Below are 13,688 nucleotides of genomic sequence, written 5' to 3'. Positions count from 1 at the left end.
AAATCTCAAACTTTTTTCAATTTCATGACGGATTTTCAAACATATTTTTTTCAAACCGATGAATATATTTTTCAAATCTGTGAACTGCTTTCCAAAATTCATAATCCTTGAACTTTTTTTCAATCCACAAACCTTTTTTAAATCTGTGAACATTTTTTAAATTTGAAAAACTATGAGCAGTTTGTTTTTCTTGAATAGGAGAGAAACACCAGAATAAAAAGGCTATAAAAAAATTAAACCAGCAAATGGGCGGGCGATCGAGTGAGCATTTCTTCTTTATTGCAGGGACGCGGCACACATTCGTAGTTCAACTGTGCCGGCCCATTTACTGTAGCAGATGGTTCCATAAACAATGGTTTATTGTGGTGGGTGATTCCAAAACAAATGTTTTACTGTATCAGACGGTTCAAAAAGTTGTGAACATTTTTTTCAATGAACCTTTTTTTTAAAACTTGTTTATTTTTTAACTTTGTGAACATTATTTGAAACATGAGCAGTTTTGGACATCTCAAACATTTTCTAAAAGCGAAGACATTTTGAATTCCCAGAAAACAGTACTGAAAAGCTACGCTACGTTAGATAAATGGGCCGGGCCACCCAGAGAGCTCGCCTGTGCGAAAGGGCCATTTATTGGACGCATTTACCGGTATGTTTTTAGGCCGGGCCCAAGAAGGAGAAGGGGTTCGCGGAGAGGCGTTAGTTGCAAATAGGAGTTGCCCTGCCTGCTCAAGCACCCTCAGCCGCCGCCTCCTCCACCTCCAGTCCTCCCCCCACCGGCGCCACCCTCAGCCGCCGCCTCGCCCTCCATACCCCACCTCGCCTCTGCCTGCATATCTCGTCACCGCGGCATCTATCCATGACGGAGCTAAACCCTAAGCCCAAGTCCGCAAAGAAAGCGAGGAAGGCCGCCGCTGGTGGGGAGGAGGAGGGCATGGACTCGCTCAAGTCCGATGTAATCCCCAAGCTGAAGTCCAGCAAGAAATCAAAGAAGCCCGCCGCCGACGAGGGTGAAGAGAAGGGCGCGGACGCGCTCAAGTCCGACGTAAGTCCCGAACCGAATCCCACCAAGAAGAAGAAGAAGAAGAAGAAGAAGAAGAAGAAGCCCGCCGCCGGTGGGGAGGAGGATGACATTGGCGCGATCAAGTCCGACGTCGCCTCGTTCGCCTCATCGCTGGGACTTGTCCCCGGCGCCGGCAACTCCTCCGGGTTCGACGACTCCGACTTCCGCAAGTCGGGCCCCATGAGCGCCCCCAAACCGCCCAAGCACCCCCAAACCCCAGAAGCGCCCGCAAACACCGATCCCCCCCAACACCCTAAACCTACCAAGAAGCCGCATCCTCTCGAGCTCCATGGCCCTCATACCGCCGCCACCACCAGTGCCACCACCAATTACCCGCTTGTAAAGGCCGGTGCTCTCTCCGGGCAGTGGTATGCTGATGCTGCTGAGCTGGAGGTCAGGGTCCTAGGCGACCGTAAGCATGCCGCACCAGCAGTGGGGCTTCAGGAGATGCAGCGGATGGTGGAGCGGAAGCGGGAGCTGGCGGAGAAGCTCATGGCGCAATACTCGAGGGAGTATGACTCGGTGCGGCGGGGAACTGGTGATCTGAAGCTCCTGGAGATGTCGGCCAAGTCTGGTACATCAGCCGATAAGGTGTCGGCGTTCACATGTCTAGTCGAGGACAATCCAATTGCAAACATGAGGGCGCTTGACTCTCTCCTCGGTGAGTTGCACTATTGAAATGCTCATCGTGGTTGCGTATTGAACAAATTGAGGCAATAATGCTTCGTAGATCATGGAAACAGAGCTAGATTACATTTGAGATTCTTCCTGTATCTAGACACTGAGCTAGGGAAGAATGTTTTGAAGTGATCCTGATTCCTGACAACTTATCAACTTTTACAATCACAGTGGCAGTTTTTTTAATCTCATGTAAGTATGTAATGCTTGAGTAAAAGTGGCATTTGGAAGCAATTTGATTGCATTAAATGTGACTGCAACTAGGAAAATATCCAGTGTTTCAGATCAAAAATGAATCATGAATGTTAGATGGAAATCGCATAAATGTTAGACCTTTTAAGATATAAAACCAACTTGAAGTCACTAGAAAAACTTAGATGAGTATCATATGTTTGTTATGTGCAGTAGGCTTTATTTAGTGGCAGATGCCCGCCATAGGTTTGGACTATTAGCATTGCTGTCATTCGGTAGTGTATGGTCGGCAACTTAGTATAATCAGTTAATCACTGCCACTGGTCTTATGTGAACACCAGCGAGGTCTTTGTCAGTGAATGCGTTCCTTGCCACTGGAGAAAGATTGCTCAGGTTTACGAGATGACTCACTTTGTTGAGTTGAAGTTACCATCTGCATCTACTTTCATCTTCTCGTAGATTTCCTTTTGAAAACTGAGGTTGCGGTTTTATTCTGGTACTTAATAATATAAGTATGTAGTCAATCCTTTTAGAACTAGAACCTCGCCGGGCTATCCAGATACACAAGGCCATCATGACATCGATGAAGTAGCACAATTTTCAGATAAATTCCACCATCTATTGAAAAGTTAAGGTCTATCATGAATGGCAAATCTATATCGTTTCAAATCACAGGCTTTTAATTGTGAACTATCAGTTTTTGCTATATAACATGCAGTTCAGCTAAGATGGATATTGCTTGGACAAAGCTTTATGTCTGTGCATACAGGAAATTAGCTTTCTTGCAGTTCTAAGTTTGTGAAGCATGTTTTGTTTTGTTTTGTTTTGGGTTACTTCATATTTTTTGTTTGCAATCTTCGGTATAGCTGGACTTTCAATGTCAATATGCCGTTTTGGAGATCATCTTGTTTCTGTTCTCTTCTTTGATAAGTATTCTAAAGAGGTTCTTTCTGTTTTTTGGAAACGAAATTACAACAGGTATGGTAGCATCAAAGGTTGGTAAAAGGTATGCATTCACAGGCTTTGATGCATTGAGGGAGTTGTTCGAAATGAGGTTAGCATCTTCTGAACTCTTTTCTTTTGTTACCTTGTAGCTATAGAACCTTTCCCTCCTGAGGACACACTAAAGCAAAATCGGTGGCATTTATCTTGTTATATTTCTTACCTTATTTTCCTTGAATCTTACTGCCATTTCTCAAATTGGAACTCATCCTTGCGGGAGCCACTTGAATGGGCTGCACCATTGGTCTTTTATTAGGCGTAAAGGCTCCCTTCTTTACTGGTGCAAATATGCTTTCCAATTGATTATTCTTTGTTTTGTGTTTTCTAGACTGCTAGGCTTACACAAGTTCAGGCACAAGAAGTTACATGCCCGCAAAAGCATTTCGTAGCACATGCACTTGAAGCTTGCACGGCTTGATTTTCCCGCATAGCAATTTCTTGCTCTTAACATCTGACTAGACTGTCTCATGTTACTGGCTTTGGTTTCCATCTATTCCCTTGTTGGTTCGGGAATGATGTGCAGCTGTTCCATCCCCTGTTCTTTGGTTTTATTGAGACAGTCATGTGGGAATGCTAATTTTAGAAGAATCACGCTGCATGTGTACAAACGAATGGAGAGGGCCACGGCTGTTTTATGAGTGACACTTTCTCGAACATTAACCAGACTAATTAATTAGCACTGCCAGATTTATTTTCTTACGGCATAAGCTCTCTGTTTTCTTTTATTTCTTGTCATCATGGTTATTGAATATTGATGACATTCTCTTGCTAGGTTATTGCCTGATCGTAAGTTGAAAAGTCTTATTCAGCGCCCATTAGACATTTTACCTGAAACAAAAGATGGCTACTCGCTTCTCCTATTCTGGCATTGGGAAGACTGCTTGAAACAGAGGTATTTCTCACTCCACTATGTATCTGGCTATTTACATTTCAGTCATCCAGGATCCAAGTAGATGCCATATGTAGGTCCGGACTCTGGAAGAAATAAGCCTTCAATTTAGGAACACTTTATTATCGAATGAAGGCACTAGACTTTTTATCTTGCCATTGTTATATGTGACACCTTTATTATTATTCTATTGGTCAGCATTTTAAATGTGTCACATATAACAATGGCAAGATATATGTGACACCTTTCTCTTGCCTGGTCATTGTTATATGTGACACCTTGATGGCTGGCATGTGGGACCCATTACCATTGTTACATGTGACACCTTTATCTTGCCTGGTCATTGATTTTTTTTCAGTTTTGAATGTTATGATTAATACTATTACAGGTATGAGAAGTTTGTTATTGCACTGGAGGATGCGTTAAAAGATATGCTGCCAAGCCTGAAGGACAAAGCAATGAAGGTTAGCCCAAATCGTGGATTCATATGGAACAAACTTTTTTATTTGCTCTCATTCTGGGCAAAGACTAGCATTATACCGTCACAGAATGAAAGAATCAATTGGGGAACTTATAGTGGGGCATATCCTATCATTTTCTACATCACATCTGATACTTGGAAATATCGAAAACAGTAAAGTAGTTGTGAAAAATCAAAACATAATCGCAAACATCCGGCAAGATGCATTGGAGCTGCGATAGAAATTGCTATTACCCCCGTTCCTAAATATAAGACGTTTTGGCGGTTCAAATTGAACTGCCAAAACGTCTTATATATAGAAACGGAGAAGAACAGTACGATTTTGAGGCAGCTAAGCATGGTTTGCCTCGACAAACTTGCATAACATCTAATCTAGCTTTGACCATATTGTGAGTGGAGATATGTTGATGCTGTACCAAATGTACTAAATCTCGGGATCAGCTGTTGAATTGATACCGCGTCATCTTTCAAACCGATTTAACACGGAATTATCAAGCCATAATAGAATTTCAAGTCAGTTACTTATCCAGATATGTCTTACGTTTTAATATCTTGGCGGAAACTAGCTATTTCCTGCAGGGAACTTGATTCCTGGCAGGCACCAGAAAACTTTAAAACCAAACTAGTTTTGTAACTGAATATGAAGATTTGAGTAGAAGTTTCTGGCGGCAATTTTGTCGAACCAACCGAAGTTCTCCAGGAACTGGTGAAAGCAAAATTACCTAATTAAATAGAACATCAGGAGGTTCAAAACTGGTCCTTGCCTGCAACTGCTTGGTTTCCAATTCCTGGTCAATCTGGAAGCTCGGCCACTGGTCCTCATGAGATCTGGGAAATGGCTGGCATTTTATTTTGAGGATTTACTTATCCTAGCCTCGTAAAATAGACATGCTTCCACTGATTTGTGCTATTACTATCATTAAGAGTATTTTGTGTTTCCTTGTCATGAAATGTGTCTTGTTTGTTGTTTTCCTCTTTTCTCTGCAGACAGTTTCTGCCCTTCTAAAGAGTAAATCTGAACAGGAACGCCGGTTACTTACAGCTCTTGTTAACAAAGTAAGTTGTCACTTTTCTGCCATTTCTCCATTTTCACTTGTTATGATGTACCCAAAGCAGATATGATTAATTTATAGTGCAATGTTATATATATTACTTATGATAAGCAATACCTTACGGGCAGCGGCTTTATTCTTAGTCATCGTGATGCAAACTATTGCAGCTTGGAGATCCTGAAAGGAGGGCAGCATCAAGTGCCGCATATCTGTTAACAGGTCTTCTGTCCACTCATCCAAATATGAAGGTATATGCATTTGTCATAAATTGTCTGTTCGATCAGTATAGTTAACTACGTTATATTTTTCTCATGAAATCAATAAAAAACTTAACACTTGTGTGTTCTCGGACATTTTAAATTTGCAGATGGTTGTGATAGATGAGGTGGACTCATTTCTGTTCAGACCACATGTTGGGCTTCGGGCCAAATACCAAGCCGTATGTTATTGTTTCCGTTACTATTTTATTCAAACATTGGTTCTGAATTTCATACACAGAGCGCATTGGTAAATTGGTTCTCTTACAGATAACATTTGTGTAAAGTTTTACTTTCTGAATACCGGGATATGCTCATCTATCCAAACTACGATGTATTTATTTTAAATGTGCTATCTTGCCTTCTAAACTAAAGTTGTTATTGTACAGGTCAACTTTTTGAGCCATATTTTTCTTACCAGTAAAGGAGATGGACCTAAAATTGCAAAACGGTTGGTGGATGTCTACATTGCGGTTTTCAAGGTTTGGACGTGGTTCATAAGTGTATAATTCTTGCTGTGCTTAGGCGTTCTTACTGGCGATGACCCTTCTCCTGCCAACGTTTAGTTTACTTTCATCACATCCTCAGTTCGCCATCTTGTTGGCCCTATTTTCTTTTAAACTTCTGAAGTTCACATCATATTTCAATTTTGTTTCTACGGCTTTATGTTCATCCTCATAGTCTCCTCACCTGTATGGGGTTAATTGCTTTTAAATATTTGAAGTTGTCTTTATTGTTCTGTGGCACTGTTGTCAGGTACTCATGTCTTGCCCTCGTGATAGTAAAGGAGAAAAACAAAGTAAACATGGCAAGAAAAAGGTTGAAAATGGGAAAACAAAGGGGCGAGAGGACAAGGTCAACGACTCCAATTCACATGGAAACCATGAAATGGATCCACCAGCAGGAACAGATTTAGAGATGGATTCCCGCCTTCTCTCTGCCCTTTTATCTGTATGTCTCACACTCTGCAGACTTGCCTAGTACTGTCTTTGCTTCGTCGTGTTATGTGCTAACAGTATGCTTACATATGCCCCTTTTTTTGTGCTCAGACTGGTTCCTGACTTGTGTCTCTAGTTCTTATTGATAGTTCATCTTATGCAGGGCGTAAATAGAGCGTTACCATATGTTGCAAGCTCTGAAGTTGATGATATTGTGGAAGTTCAGACACCAATTCTTTTTAGACTGGTGAGGTTATTAACCAGTGAAAGTACATTGCTGAGTTGTTCTCTGAAGGACATAATAGCTTCCTGTAAAGATCCTAACTAGCAATTTTTTTGTTGCATGTAGGTTCACTCTGAGAACTTCAATGTTGGTGTTCAGGCGTTAATGCTTTTATATCAGATCTCCACAAAAAATCAGATAGCAAGTGACCGTTTTTACCGTGCGTTATATGCGAAACTTTTGAGTCCTTCAGCTGTTACTTCATCAAAGGTTTCAGTTGCCGGCCCTTTTGCCATGCTTTCTGTGTGTTCTTTATTTTAGTGTACTTTGATCTTTGAACAATAACATGGTTTATAGATCTCTTCCCTGGCACAAGATAACCATGAAGAAAGTAGCTCTGCGCCTCACCCTTATATGTTGTTAGGCATCTTTCTATAGTTTACCCGACTAATCATGTCTTGCATATTTCAGCCGGAATTATTTCTGGGTCTGTTGGTGAAAGCAATGAAGAACGATGTAATGCTGAAGAGAGTAGCTGCATTTTCGAAGCGTCTGCTTCAGGTATGTTTTCTAACGATGCGAATATATTACTTAAATTTGCTAGAAGTTCGTAATCACAGAAATGGTTGTCGTGGGCTCCCGACATATAAGCCGATTATGCCTTAATCAGTTACCTGTCGCCCAGGACGAGCATAAAGGACTAACATTAGTTACGCTACTACTATACAGCACTAACACCACTGCCCACTGGAACTAAAAACTACACAGCTGCACATGAAAGTTCCAAGTGGAAATTCCCCAGAAGTTGCAAATTCTGTGCAAATGGGATTCATAAGTAAGTCCTAATTTGTAGTAATATGGAAGAGTATGTTGTACATAGATGCAATCATGCAAAATTTCAGGTCTAAATTACGTCATTTCCAACATACAAAGGTAAATACTTGAGTTGTATCACAGCTATGACCACCACACCCTAGGTTGTATCAGAAACGGTGTCTGCTATGCCTCTTGTACTAGTTTTGATGGGCCCACGATGGGGTTAGTCTTAGGGATATGATTACAGGGTGGGAGTGAACAAAAATATCGTTACAAACACTAAATAATAATAAAAAATCCCAATTTTTGTGTGGACAAAGATTCATGAGTGCGTGATGCCCGTGCCAAATTTCAGAGCATTTGGATGTCTGAGTAGCTCTCAGCAAAAAAGACAAATTTGGGGTCTGAAAAACTTTACTGTTTGTGCACTGTTGGGACCTGATTTTGTTGTTTTTGCTGAGAGCTACTCAGATGTCCAGATGCTTTGAAGTTTGGCACGCATCTCACGCACTCAAAGATCTTCCATGAAAAAAAACCCGGATTTTTTGAATTTACTGTTCACCAGGTGCAGATGAGCCTGGGTTCAGAATTGGATATTAGGTGATGTTGTCATTATCTGAGTACTAACCAGTAAAAGAATAAGATATGTTCCCGCAATATGATTAGAGCCAAGTTCACACTTGGTCACAAAACAATATTAACCACATGGTTTGTGCTGTTCTTATTTCTGTTTTACACCATTTTTGTGATAGTAGGTTGTCAAGTAGAAACTCCCACTGCAACTCTTATGCCTGTTTTACATGCTTCGTGATTTGTGATATTTTAGAAAAGAACTAGAACTGATATTTTGAAATATGACATAAAAGTGACAATATCATAAGGGATGTGTTTGTATTTTATTTATATATTATATTTTCCACCACCCACTTGTCCTACAGTGGGATGTGGGAAAAGGGAAAGAAATCTGGGCGAAGGCTTTTAAAATCTAATCGTTGTTTAGACTATAATTACAAATCCGAAATATTGAATCTTTTAGTTTTACCTGTATTATTTGTGATTATGGAATTGAATGGAACTAGGGATGCTCTAATAACTAAATTGTGATGTCTCTGAACAGGTGGCTCTTCAACGCCCTCCACAGTATGCTTGTGGATGCCTTTTCATACTGTCTGAGGTCCTTAAAACAAAGCCACCATTATGGTATGTGGTTACTTGTCAATACCATATGATCTCACTGAATTTTATTGAGTACATAATTTACATCAAAATCTTCAGGACGATTGTGCTCCAGAATGAATCTGTCGATGATGGTATCGAACACTTCGAAGACATAGTAGAGAATCCTGAGGACCCTGCTATTGCTTCAACAAGTCCAATCAAACAGGATAGTATGTTGGCTTCACTTGAGAAATACAATTCTGACAGCGAGGATGATTCTGATGCTACGAAACAAGTAAAAGTGTCCGCTAGTGATGAGAAGGGTCAAACCAATGCATCAGCTGAGGGGTCGACATCACATGTATTATATAATCCACGACACAGAGAGCCTTCTTACTGGTATTGTCTTTTTAATCCTATATTTTGCATGAAATTTTCAGATTATGTTTGATAATGCAAGGATAGAAATATGGGTATGCATCATGTTAATTTGGATTAGCTCTACTATCTGATCCAGGTGTATAATAAATTTCCGTTTATTTCTTTTGAAACGCTAGTGGCAGTATCGTGTAGCATTCTTGATAATCTAGTTCATCTCAAAATGCTATACTGTTGCAATCCAATTACAAGAAAAAATTCAAATAGAATTGGCCACTTGGTATACAAAATCAGTCACCATTTTTTGACAAGATCCCTAATAATCTATAACATCATACTATTTCACAATTTTCTCTCCTTTTTTGTACTTTGTTACAAATACAAACAATGTTCTTGATCACTCGTGCTTTTTGTTGTGTTCTCAGCAACGCGGATCGTGCTAGTTGGTGGGAGCTAACGTTATTGGCCTCACATGTGCACCCGTCAGTATTTACAATGGCTAGGACATTGCTATCTGGAAACAATATTGTCTATAATGGTGATCCATTGACAGACCTGTCGCTTCCTGCCTTCCTTGACAAATTCATGGAGAAGAAACCAAAAGGAAACCGCATTGCTGAAGGGAAATGGCATGGTGGATCACAAATTGCACCAGCTAAAAAGGTATGAATTTGTTATTTGCCTTTACTTTCTTTTGTTGAATTTGAATTGTTCATCTTGTGTTGTTTCTCTTCTAAGATGTTTTATCTCTGGATTTTACAATGACTTCTTCATGTTTTTTTATTTTTTAACTTGTGGAAAAAAACATCACCTATATAGCTGTCAACTTGTCATATATTCGTTCTGTCATGGTTCCCATAATCTCTTGTAGCTTCACCAATATGAGGGGACCGCATTAGTATCATTCCAGTGCCTTTTGTCACGTAGCAGATACTGTCCGTGTGTGTCATGGACAGTACACTAGTAAAGTAGTAATCACTCGTATACTGTTCACATGTTCGTTACTTCCTTTGAGTTAGTGCTATCTTTTGTGTGCTTCCATCGTTTAGGCAGTGGCTGCATAAGAATATTCATTGTTACATTTGGAATTAAGTGAGAATATCCTGCAGCTATGGCCTATGGGCATGCGCCATTTAGGTCCAGTGACACCTTGATCAGGCCTAAGTGTCATTTCACAAGCATTTCCTGCATATGTATGCTCTTCATAATTAATTTGAACATTCATACGTAAAATCAACCTGTCTATACATCTGAAAGTACGTGATGATTTCTAGTTTGTCTTGGCAACTATAAAAATAACTGCATATGTTTTACCTGATCTCATGTTTAGTGATGACCTTTGACTATCTTTTCGGTTATGGATTCTATCATCATGTGACAGCACATGTGGCACTCCCTCTTCATATATAGGAGTTGTCACTGCCGCAATTCTGTTGGCTGATCTATGTACGTCTGTGTGTGTGTTTGTGTCTGCAGCTTGACCTGAATCATCATCTCATTGGACAAGATCTGCTAGAATTGGCAGAAAATGAAGTTCCTCCAGAAGATGTTGTTTTCCACCGCTTCTACATGAACAAGACAGGCCCTATTAAGCCCAAGGCAAAGAAGAAAGCTTCAGTTCTGGATGAAGATACTGGAGAGCTCTTAGCTGATGACGTTGATGATGTCAGTGATGAAAGTGATGACGAGATGCAGGAGGTGGATGAAAGTGATGACGAGATGCAGGAGCTGGAAGATGAGTCTGCGGAGGATGGAGAATATGACTACGACAATCTGGACGCCAAGGCATTTGAGGAGGAAGGGGATTTGCTTAGAGATGACAGTGATGCTGATGTGTTGGATGACATTTCAGATGACGACGAGGATGATGATGAAGATGATGGTCTTAACATGTCATATGTGGACGAGAGTGCTGACGATTCAGATGATGATGTTACCGATGTAAAGGCTGCAGCTGCAGCCCGTGGGCAAAAGCGAAAGAGCCGCTCAACTCCATTTGCAAGTCTAGAAGAGTACGAACATCTCATGGAGGGGGAGGCTGAGAAGTCTACTTTGAAGAAGCAGCGGAAGCACAAGGAAGCTGGGGACAGTGTGGGCCGTAAGGAGAGAGGACAGAAACAGTCGGGATCACTAAGGAGGTCCAAGAGATCTGAATGAGAATGAGCTTATACCATGTTGGAAAATGTTTGTGGCGATGTTGCTCGCTAAAGTTTTGTAGTTTTGGAAGACGCAAGCGGCTGGCAACATGTTGGTCTTACCTTCTGGCACTCGCCGCCACCAGTTCCTCTCCGCCCGTCCTTTTGCCGGTGTGGACGCGCTAGCTCTTGCAGGAAGAAAGACCGGCGTGTGATCAGGCTCGGAGAATTAACCAATCAGTCATCATCTCGTCTAGGCGTGTAACAGCTTGGATTCTCTAATTTTGACATTTTTTGTATGTTGCATACATTTTTTTCCTACATTATGTAAACCGGGTGCATGAAGAAGCTATATCCACCTAAATTTGTTATTTTTTCATAAAATATCTGGGAAATATCTGCGCTAAACATATAATAAGAACATCCACAGCATGGATAAAATGGGTATCCTTAAATCCGAGAGCCATAATAGACATGGAGATTATTATTGTTACTAGGAAAACCCTCCGAGAGAACTGCCAAGATCTCCCACCCTTAGCATGGAAAACTGGCAAGCAATATTCAACATGTCACACTGCACATTAGAGGCCTCTATCTGACAGAGGGGCACGCCCAATGTAAATGCAAAATGTTTAGGGTCTGTCTATATTACATCTGGAGTAGATGATTATCTCACATCTAACATGATGTTACACCCTTTTTGTGGCCCTCTCATTGACAACTTCCTCTCGCTGGTTTGTTATTTTCTGTTTGTTTGATGGTTGTCCAGCTTTTTTTTTTGAGGGGATGATGGTTGTCCAGCTAAGTTTATCCTTTGATGCTAAACAAGCTAACTGCGTCAACGATTGGGCCGGTACACAGCTACGCACCGAGGTGTGCTGGTTTGTAGCACACGAGAAAAACTCGTAAGTGTGCCTGTTTCCTCTAAAATAAAACGAGAAAAAGTTATCGAAAGGATAAGGGCAGTTAAGCAGGAATCGAACTCCCAAGCTACGACTCTTAACATGTCTTATAGCCTCTAGAACAAATGGATGTTTGTGACAACTGATCAGCGCAAATATTTGACAACTCACTGCAACGATCAGATTTGAAGCCTTTTTTGAACATTTATTGAAAATTCGTGAAACATTTATAAATGACGAATATTTTTTTAAGTGTGAACAATATTTGTAATTCGAAACATTTTTTGAAAACACATTTTTTAAAACGTGATTTTTTCTTGAAATCTCGAAAAGTTCCGTGTACGACGAACCTTTTTAGTTTTCTACTCCCTCTATTCCTAAATATTTGTCTTTTTAGAGATTTCAAATTAACTACCACATACGAATGTATATAGACATATTTTTAGAGTGTAGATTTACTCATTTTGATCCGCATGTAGTCACTTGTTCAAATCTCTAGAAAGACAAATATTTTAAAACGGAGGGAGTAGTACGTATTTGTATGCACGGATCATTGTGCATGCCTTTTACCGGCCCTGCCACCTCCGCCCCCGGGGCTGCCGCCGGCTGGCGCGGTCCGTGTTGGCGTTCCTTGGAGCCAGGTGGTGAGCGCCGGGTCTGTGGTTGGCGTGGCCGGTCCAGGCTTCTCGGTCCCCTTTGCACCGGTGGAGTCGCTGTCGGTGTCAAAACCGACAGATCTCGGATAGGGGGTCCCAAACTGTGCGTCTAAGGATTGAAGGTAACAGGAGGCAGGGGGCACGATGTTTACCCAGGTTCGGGCCCTCTTGATGGAGGTAAAACCCTACGTCCTACTTGATTGACTTTGATGAGTATAGCGATTACAAGAGTTGATCTACCATGAGATCGTAATGGCTAAATCCTAGATGTCTAGCCTGTATGATTTATGACCACCTCTACGGACTAAACCCTCCGGTTTATATAGATACCGGAGGGGGCTAGAGTTTGTACAAAGTCGGTTTACAAAGAAAGAAATCTTCATATCCGAATGTCAAGCTTGCCTTCCACGCCAAGGAGAGTCCCATCCGGCCCATCAGTCTGGCCCACGTCACATAGCCCGGACGCCCGGAGACCCCCTAATCCAGGACTCCCTCAGTAACTCCTGAACCAGGCTTCAATGACGATGTGTCCGGCGCCCAGATTGTCTTCGGCATTGGAAGGCGGGTTCCTCCTCCGAATACTCCAAAGTAGCTCGACCAAGAAAACTATATCCGGCTCTGTACAATAGTCACAACCCTGAACCACAAAGGCAAAATACTTAAGCAAAAAATAGGTCATGTCTTTTGACAACTTTTTTGGCGAGGCATTGAATCCCGGCCTCATTATTATTTTGAACCATTTTTTCAGCCTCCTGTTTCGCGTTTCGAGACGCAACTCCCAGCGACACGTCTTGTCAAAGTAAAGATCGCGTCCCCTTATTGCGGGATTTTCATCAATGAGGGTTTGGGTAATCCAACCGTGCCATCCGCT

The 13,688-nt window shown here is 41.4% G+C and overlaps 1 protein-coding gene across 1 annotated transcript; it reads left to right on the top strand.

Moving 5' to 3' along the window:
• The first annotated feature begins 717 nt into the window (after window positions 1–717).
• On the top strand, window positions 718–11,669 carry LOC119316994 (CCAAT/enhancer-binding protein zeta-like). Its single transcript, XM_037591380.1, has 16 exons — window positions 718–1,721; window positions 2,909–2,984; window positions 3,705–3,824; window positions 4,210–4,285; window positions 5,290–5,358; window positions 5,522–5,602; window positions 5,722–5,793; window positions 6,001–6,093; window positions 6,368–6,562; window positions 6,713–6,796; window positions 6,899–7,042; window positions 7,244–7,333; window positions 8,706–8,788; window positions 8,864–9,145; window positions 9,550–9,787; window positions 10,601–11,669. Exons 1-16 carry the CDS (start codon window positions 857–859, stop codon window positions 11,279–11,281), a joined length of 3,249 nt encoding a protein of 1,082 aa, XP_037447277.1. The 5' UTR covers window positions 718–856; the 3' UTR covers window positions 11,282–11,669.
• Window positions 11,670–13,688: the final 2,019 nt, after the last annotated feature.

Source organism: Triticum dicoccoides, chromosome 6A, assembly GCF_002162155.2.
Source record: "Triticum dicoccoides isolate Atlit2015 ecotype Zavitan chromosome 6A, WEW_v2.0, whole genome shotgun sequence".
Lineage (NCBI taxonomy): Eukaryota > Viridiplantae > Streptophyta > Magnoliopsida > Poales > Poaceae > Triticum > Triticum dicoccoides.
This window is presented reverse-complemented; position numbering and strand designations above follow the sequence as displayed.